This window comes from Cibotium barometz, chromosome 7, assembly GCF_041138505.1.
Source record: "Cibotium barometz isolate CiBa-2024 chromosome 7, ASM4113850v1, whole genome shotgun sequence".
Classification (NCBI taxonomy): Eukaryota; Viridiplantae; Streptophyta; class Polypodiopsida; order Cyatheales; family Cibotiaceae; genus Cibotium; species Cibotium barometz.
In genome coordinates, this window is record NC_141052.1 from 4,121,109 (window position 1) to 4,129,933 (window position 8,825).

Here is an 8,825-nt window from a genome sequence, read left to right on the forward strand (position 1 = left end):
CTTCCAGGCACATGACTCCTTCCCATTCCGGTTTACAGGATCTCTGCAGGCTTTCTGGTCATATTCTTACTGGGGATACGTAAGATCAGATAGTGGGGAAAATTTCATGAGAAAGCTGGGAATCAAGAGGCAGTTTACGTGCAGGTACACACCGCAACAGAAGAAAGTGATGTATCAAATGGTTCACTTACATCTTAGAGACTCACATCTTGGAGACTCAGCCTAGCACTTGTCTCTACTGGTGTAGCAAAATACTTACAATTTTTTTGAGTAAATCATGTAAGAAGTCTCTGTATGTACTTGACTATAACAACCCTGTAAGTTTGATAATGTTCAAGTGTTGGATGCAAGTCAAGTTCTGGTTCCTTTACCTTGTTTGTTATTACATCCTCATCCTCTTGCTCTTTTTGTCCTACCTCATAGTTTTGTTTCCTTCTTCAAGAAGCAGAATGACTAAGTTTTGGTTTATCACATACTTTCACTTGGACTATATCAATTGGGAGTGGTCTACAATACATGACCTTTTGTAACTCTTCTCCCTAATTGTCTATAAACTTTGAATGTCTACTGCCCCAACATATTATAGCCATTGGACAATGGCTACTGCCCCAACATATTATAGCCATTGGACAATGTTGTCCTCTCATTCAGTATCAAGTGTATGTTTGCCTTGTAATGTTTTCTTTTTCTCCTTTTTGTTAGTGATCTCTTGCTTCATTGAGAAGCTTCATCTTTTAGTTCTATCTCAGCTTCAATTTCAGTTTCATTTGTGGTAGTTTCAATCTCCAATGTTTGTTGTGCTCTCATTTTGGTCTTAGTTGTTTCAGACTCTTCATCAGAGAAGTATGAATAAAAGTTGGTTAAATTAGAGTCCTCCTCCCTTGTGAACTCATGCTCAGTGTACTCCCTTATTTCCTTAGTGTTTGGGTGTATGGCACTCTCATCATTCTCAATTTCACAACCTTAGGAAGTTTGTTGCCATGAGGAGTCACCCATGTTGAGCCTCGCTTATCCAACGTGCCTAATGTAGCCATCATTTGAATCCAATTCAAATCATCTCCCTCGTCTAGGGCTTGTGGCTTGTAGGTTGAATCCTTCTCTAGGCTTGTGTGTGTATCCTCTCACTACAACACATCGGGAGCATAGCAACGTTTTTTAGCGATGTTTTCGCAAGGAAAATATCAAGGGTTTTAACGATGATGAGCAGCAATTTGTTGCTACTCATCAGTAGCGCTTTTTGTGGCAAAATATCAGTGCTCAATATAAAAAAATCACTGCTCAGCCTGCTCAGCAGTGTACATAACAGTGAAAAAACATTGCTATACTGTAAAAATATCTCGCTTCTTTTGTTGCTGCATGGTTTTTATCTTTTGAATATAGTAAACTTATACTCTGAGTTTTTTTGTAGGTTTATGTCTTATCTATCACTTCTACCTCTCTCCTACCCTATCTCCCTCAAGCTCAAGCAAGGTATGTCTACTCTTTTCCTTTATCTCCTCTGCAAACAAGCTTTCCATGAAAGCTTTCTTGTGAGTATTTCATTTTCTCTCTTTTAAGTTTTACTTTTCTTCTTTTTCTCTTCTTATTGAAGCTTAACCATTAGGAGTATTTTCCCTTTTCCCTAATTAAGCACTCTCCACCATTAAAGTTTTATATGGTAAGAGATCTTGATTTTTCTTAATACTTTTTTTCTTAGCTTGGTTTAATTTTGTAAGTTTTCCACACATATAAGCCTCACAAGAGATCTCTTTCCTCTCTTTTAAGTTTTTCTTTTCTTCTTTTTCTCTTCTTATTGAAGCTCAACCATTAGGAGTATTTTCCCTTTTTCTTTTTCCCTAATCAAGGGCTCTCCACCATTAAAGCTTTATATGGTAAGAGATCTTGATTTTTCTTAATACTTTTTTTCTTAGCTTGGTTTAATTTTGTAAGTTTTTAACACATATATCTTCTTTCTTGTATGTATCTTCTTTCATGCTTTTACATGTTTATAGGGTTTGTAAGTTTTAGGGCTTTTAAGATTAGGGTTTGTTATTAATATTTTTTTAAAATTTAGTTTGATTTGGGTTTTCAACACATACAAGCCTCACAAGGTAAGACATCTCTTTCTTGTATTTGTAAGTTTAGGGTTTTAAGATTAGGCTTTGTTATTTTTTCCATCCTCTATGGATAGAGCTATGCTTCTCTCAAGAGACGACCATATGCCTTAGCCTCATGCATGATACTTATGCATTAGCCATATGCATAAGGCCATATGCATGAGGCTTATGAATAAGCAACATGCCTAGGTAGATACCTTGGCATGTGCCGGTATGTAGCTTCCCATGCATGCTGGTAGATTACAATGCATGCCGGTAGCTTCCAATGCATGCCGATAGCTACCTAGGCATGGCGGTAGCTTCCAAGGCATGCCGATCACTTCCAATGCGTGTCGGTTGCTTCCAAGGCATTCCGGTAGCTTCCAAGGCATGCCGATATTCCAATGTATGCCGGTAGCTTTGAGCATGCCAGTAGCTTCCAATGCATGCCGATAGCTTCCAAGGTATACTGGCATGCATTGCTGGTAGCTTCCAAGGCATGCTAGTAGCCACTTGGGCGTGCTGGTAGCTTCCAAGGCATGCTGGTAGCTGCCTAGGCATGCCAGTAGCTTCCAATGTATGCCGATAGCTTCCATGTCGATAGCTTCGAAGGCATGCCGGTAGCTACCTAGGCATGTTGATAGCTTTCAATGCATGCTAGTAGCTTCCAATGCATGCCTGTAGTTATAGCCATATGCATGCATTGGCCTTATGCATGCCGGTAGCTATAGCCATATGCATGCATTAGTCTTTAGAATGCATTAGCCATATGCATAAGCCTCATACATTGGAGTATGTATAAGAGTTTTAAGTATTTATGTTTCTTCTTGGATAGATGGTAAATAACTTGTGGTGTGATCTTACACTTGAAGGAGAAGCCGATATCCCAATAATATTTGTACATATATATTAGCCTCAAACTGTATCTTATCTTTTAATTAAAGAACTTTATCTTAAATAACAACATAATTGTAATGTTCCTTTGTTTGTATGTCAATAGCTTGAAGTAGTGGACCGCCCTCCTACACAAGATGAATATGATTTTGCGTTACAAACAGGGTTTGGAAGCTCTATTTGAAAGGGTACAAGATGAAAGATATATTGTTATTACTGGAGGACATGCTTCGAAAGCATGGCAAGTAAGTACATTCCTAAAACCATAACCTCTTTGTTTTTGCAAAATTGATTTTCACTTGTATTAGTTTTATTGTGTTTTAGGATCATGTTACTAGAAATGGTGGTGCAAATGCCCAAGCAAGAAGCATGGAAATGTGAGAAGCGAAGGGGATGGAGCTGCAAGAAATAATAATAATAAAACTGCATGAGATGTCGACCCCCTCACTGTAGCCCCTAGCTCCATAGATTTTCATTACGCTTTATTTTGTATATAAGCTTTTTAGAATCAACACTTATGTAATTCCACCAAGTATTGTAATCGAATTTTGACATTTTTAAAACCATGAATTATAATTGTCCTTTTTCTATATTTGTCAAGTTTTATTTACATTGCACTTGTCCATGACGATGAGTAGGACATGAAGTTGTGTTAGTTTTATTGTAGCTACATTAAAAAAAAAAAAAGAGCTAGGATAGACTGGGGAGTCTTGTGCAAACTTCCTACTCTGCCCCATCTTTTTTTTTTTGCTCTACAGTACTTTCGTTGCTCAGCAACGATATTACGTTGCGCTCAGCAGCAGCGAAATATCACTGCTATTTTTGCTGTTGAGCATTGAACCCATTGCAAGGAAAATATCAGTGTTTTTAGTAGCGAAATGGGCTCGATATCTCCGTACCCTTCTAGTTATAAAAGCACTGCTATTTTCACTGCTAAACCCTCATTGCAAGGAAAATAACAGTGTTTTTAGTAGCGAAATGGGCTCGATATCTCCGTACCCTTCTAGTTATAAAAGCACTGCTATTTTCACTGCTAAACCCTCATTTTGTTGTAGTGTCTTTGTAAGTGAAGCAATATTGCAATGGAATAGAATGGATTCTCATATCATATTGATTTCCATAAATTTCACACTACCAACAGTCCTTCGACGCTTGTTATGGATGCACATGGTATTTTTGAGTAATGGCTATAATTCACAAAATATGGGATAGCATCTATAACAATTTAAGAATCATAAGCATTGAAACATAAAGTCTATTAATGTTATTTTATAGACGAAAAACCTTGAAATGGTGCCTTGTTGATTTTCTAGGCAATGAGTTTACATATCGATTAGAACATATTAATGACCTAGCTATCCTACAAGGGACAAAGTAAGATAGTAGGGCAACCTATATCCACTAGTAGGTGTTATCTTCTTCATGGTGGAGCCTGTAAGGCCTCATCATCACATGGTCCTCGTGTTGCAAAATATGGCAATGCATCACATACCCCGGGCCTTGAGTTGCATCAAAGCTGAAGGGGTTCCCTTCTCTTGTTGTAAAGTGTAGAAGAATACGAAGCATGAAGTTGTCCCAAATGATCACATTGTCCTTCCATCCTTGTTGATATGATTCTGGGCTTTGCGGGTAGTCTAGAAAGCATGTGCCATCATTTGGATATGCTATACTTGTGGAACATTCATGATTCATATAGGATTCAATATTCATTCTTTGATTGTTAAGGACTTGGAATTGAATGAGATGAATATGGACACTATGGGGAACCCCTGAGGAGTTGATGATTTCCCAGATTTCAGTGCTTCCATCGATAGGGTCTATGGCTACGGGATCATGCCAAGTCTTATTACCGAAGCCAAATGCATAACTTCTATTAGTTGAGCTATTCGTAAGAGCAGTGATGTCGATGGTTCGTACGTGGCGTGGGTGAGTCATCATAGGATCCTATATAAACAACGAGGAAAAGAAAAATCAACACATGAAGTTATTTGACTAGACTTTTTGTGTACTTCATTAAGCTCTACTCTAGCCAGCAGAGATCCCAAAATGTCTTATGCATCTTGTGGAATAATAAGCAACAAAACAATAAAGAAGTGACTTCGATTGTGTTACCTTGTTTTCGTTGGCCTTTGCCATGCGTTGCAAATTGCTTGGCAAACTCTCCATATAGTCCGCATCCGTGATTATACCTTCGTGTGTGCCTCCCGCATCAACGACTATGAATTTCATGATCACGGAGGTTTGGGGTTGTAAGAAGGGTTCATCAGCTCCATCAAGTGGCATGGGGAAATTTCTTAGGATGACTTCAGCCCCAATCTCAAGCCCCGAGAAATCGATCACTACATCGATCCTATCAGCTGGGAAGAGAAGAAAGTTGTCTTGGGTCATGGGCTCAGGAAGAAACCCACCATCGGTGCCGATTTGCAAGCCCGTGAGGTTTTGAAGGCCGTGGGTGAAGTACAAGCCCACGTACCTTGCATTGCTTGCATGGAGAATGCGCAACCTGTAAGGCTTGGCGTAGACATGCAAGAAAGGCCAGACCTTACCATTGACAAGCCAAGTGTCAAACCACTCGGGGCACCAATACTGAGAAGCGAAGTCATCTGGTCCAGGGAGGTTGATGGATCCATTGGGGAAGAAGCGCAAATCTTTGATGATGAGAGGGATGCCATCCGGGAGGTTAATGAGCATCTTCTCCTCCTCCTCCTCTGAGGGCCGAAGAATGTAGAGGCCCGTTAAGCCGGCAATGTTGTTGAGGCGCGTGATGCCCATCGTGTGGTCGTGGTACCATAGTGCTGTAGGGTTTTGCCGGTTCGGGTACACATAGTCTTGTGTCACGTATGCAGGGCCCGTCTCATTCTTGGACGTGAACCATGCATCTGGATTCCCATCGTAGATGCTTGGTACCTCCGCACCATGCAGGTGCGCAACCACTGGCACACCGCCTCTCCTTGGGTCGGCCCACTCCACCATCGCATTGCTAGGTTGGGGTAGGAAGTGGTGCTCGTCCGGAATATGATTCTCCCATCGAACACGCGACGATACGTATCGCCTTGCCTGCGGCGGCCAACAAAACCCCCCACTCATCATCATTATATATACTCACTCCTCGACCATCGCCTATACCCTCTCAATTAATTTCCCTTAAAAAGAGCAATTTCGCACACCGGTTCCTCGCAAGAAGCATAATCAATTAACCCAACATTACTAGCTAAAATAAAAACAAATGATCACCACCACCTCCTCCTCCAACTCCGCCCAGACACACACCCACGGACACATTAAGAACAACACCCAGGGGCTGCACGTGCGTACAAATTACACAGGCAGGCACACGACTGAGATTTTTTTGAGCAATGTCAACAAAAAATGATTTGCTCTACTTTCTTCACTGACCATCAAAGTAGGCCCAGGAAACCCAGCTGTGTCCTGGCTCGTCCCGAACGCGTAGAAAGTAGTGTTGGGCAAGTCTCGGTGTAGTTTCTGCGGCAAGGAGAGAGAGAGGGAGATATGAAGTTATGAACATGATAGATATGTGGAAAGCTATTACCATTATCAATATCACCAGTATTACTCACCTGAGTGATTTTGTAGGCACCCATGGTGAGCGGTTGGCCGTTGGCGATGTCGATAGCTGGTGGGAAGGTAAGGGGCTCGATGAATTTCGCCAAGGGAGGGCTTAGCGCGTAGATGCATTGTGGAAGAAAAGGGAGAGGTGGCGGAGCTGCCGGAGCCGGCGCGCTACTAGCTATTACTGGAGGACTATACTCGTCATGAACACCATTAAACTGGGAAGGGCCCCTTAATGCGGCAAATGCAGGATGCGTGAAGAGGAGGAGGTGAACACAGTACAATAATATTGGCCTCCGCTCCATCTTCTCCACCTGTTGAGTAGCGCTGCGCTTGATGCTCTTTATAATCGGTCAGTCATGCTAACGTTTTTCTCGTGGGCTGTGGCTGATGGTACAATTGAATACCTTTGAGGGCGAGAACACGTGTTGTGGACATAGTGGAGGAAAGCTAGAGCCCAGACTTCAAATTTTTATTCGTCGAGTACATGCAAACTTGCAAGTGAGGTACCTTGTTTTTTAGGAAAGTCCCTTTTTTTAAGTTGCCCTTCTCCAAATTTGTTTTCTTTCACTTTCGAGAGATGGAGAGATGCCGCGACATTAAAGTTACCTTTCTAGATAAAATATAACCAACAATACTTAAAATGATTGCATCTAACATAAAATACAATCAACAATATACTTAAAAAGGTTACATCTAACATAAAGATTGTATTTTTAAGCAAAAGTGCTTAAAATACAACCAAGAGATCTCGTGAATTGTACGTCATCAATCCATAAACTCACCATCATGCAGGTCCAACATAATCTAGAATCTTAGAAACCAAATAATAGAAGTAAAATATCACAAATGTTTCAATACAATAAATCATCACCAAAAGCTCATATGACCATCAATGTCATGAATAATAACCACATATCAAACAAGTCATGAATAATAAGAAGCTACCTTCTTTGCACTATTCAATTGTCCTCCCATGCTCTCTTCCAATCGTTTGCCTTTAGTGTAAGAGGAGGTCGACCCAAATAGCCCTCACGTAGCTCATGGTCCTCTGGTAGATACTTCTTGTAACCCTCATACACCATCTTTCTCAAGCCACTTGAGTGAATGACAAGAATGTAGTCTAGGTCCACACAAAGGGCATGCATTGTATCCACAGATTGAGCTCTCTTGTATGCTTTTTTTCTCTCTTGAATGCTTAAGTAGTCGTATTAATAGTTTTTTTTATAAATAAAAAATTTGCTTATCTTGATGCCTTTTGTGGCTAGGTTTAGAGTTTCTTCTCCAAAGAAAATTAACCACGTACAAACCCTTCTCACAAGCATAAGAGGTAAGCCTCTTGTCCTTGCTCTTTGTTATTTTTTCACCTTCGGGTGCTGAGGATTATTTTTCAGATTGCATATGTTTTGCTTCCAGGCCTTATTCATGCATGAGACCTTATGCATAAGGCTTATGAATGAGCCTTATGTATGATGCTCTATGCATAAAGGCTCTATGCATGAACCTTATGTATTAATCTCTCTGCATAAGGCTCTATACATGAGTCTTATGTATTGCATCTGGAGCAGCCGAAAATCCCCAAAGGCTCTTATTACGTTTGAAGCAACCAAAAACCCCAAAAACGACTTTTGAATCACTTAAAATCGGACACCTAGAGAGGCGAAAAAATGACCAAAACAAGGGGAGAACTGACTCATAGCCAATTGGCGTGCATAGAGGCCTTGCCACTATGACTCAGTTCTCCCCTTTTTTGGCCGTGTTTTTGCCTCTCCGAGTGTCCGATTTAAGTGATTCAAAAGTCATAATGGGGGTTTTTAGCCGCTCCGAACGCAATGGTGATGTCAAAAGCATCAAATTCTACACCAAACTACCACTAAGTGTAGATTGTTAGAAGAGTAGCATGAAATTTTTGAAAAAGGTGCCATATGATGACATGAGTGCCTTTTGCGAACCCAAAAAGTTGAGAGCGATGTGTAGCTAGTACACATATTTCAATACCTTGTCAGATCCACTTTTTTGTAGCTTGAGATAGTTTCTTGTCAAGTACACATTTAATGAGGGTATCTTTTGAACATTTTTTCTAGAGAGAGAAAATAAGAGTTTGTGAATTTCATACAAGGCCCTACAAATGACCTTCAAAATTTTCTAATGGACGATGGCTTGATTGGAGACCCCAAAAGTACTACACCCACACCACCTATAGCACACCCTCCTAAGCCAAGAGCATGTAAAAAGCTGTAAAATTGCACTAGATCCTTCAATGCTGAGAAGAAAGTAAATGGCTTG

At 40.6% G+C, this 8,825-nt stretch overlaps 1 protein-coding gene across 1 annotated transcript; it reads right to left on the reverse strand.

Moving 5' to 3' along the window:
- Positions 1-4,206: 4,206 nt before the first annotated feature.
- Positions 4,207-6,849, reverse strand: LOC147636598 (multicopper oxidase LPR1 homolog 4-like). Its single transcript, XM_086800030.1, has 4 exons — positions 6,548-6,849; positions 6,366-6,452; positions 5,082-6,026; positions 4,207-4,913 (listed from the first exon to the last, which is right to left on the reverse strand). Exons 1-4 carry the CDS (start codon positions 6,842-6,844, stop codon positions 4,371-4,373), a joined length of 1,872 nt encoding a protein of 623 aa, XP_086656156.1. The 5' UTR covers positions 6,845-6,849; the 3' UTR covers positions 4,207-4,370.
- Positions 6,850-8,825: the final 1,976 nt, after the last annotated feature.

What these genes read in the sequence shown, in the direction of transcription:
- LOC147636598 (XM_086800030.1), bottom strand. Translation starts at nt 6,844, where the DNA reads ATGGAGCGGAGGCCAATATTATTGTACTGTGTTCACCTCCTCCTCTTC. An exon ending in TTCCTGGGCCTACTTTGATG is followed by an intron (nt 6,027 to 6,365) that starts GTCAGTGAAGAA and finishes TGGCCGCCGCAG; the next exon opens with GCAAGGCGATACGTATCGTC. An exon ending in CAAAGGCCAACGAAAACAAG is followed by an intron (nt 4,914 to 5,081) that starts GTAACACAATCG and finishes TTGTTTATATAG; the next exon opens with GATCCTATGATGACTCACCC.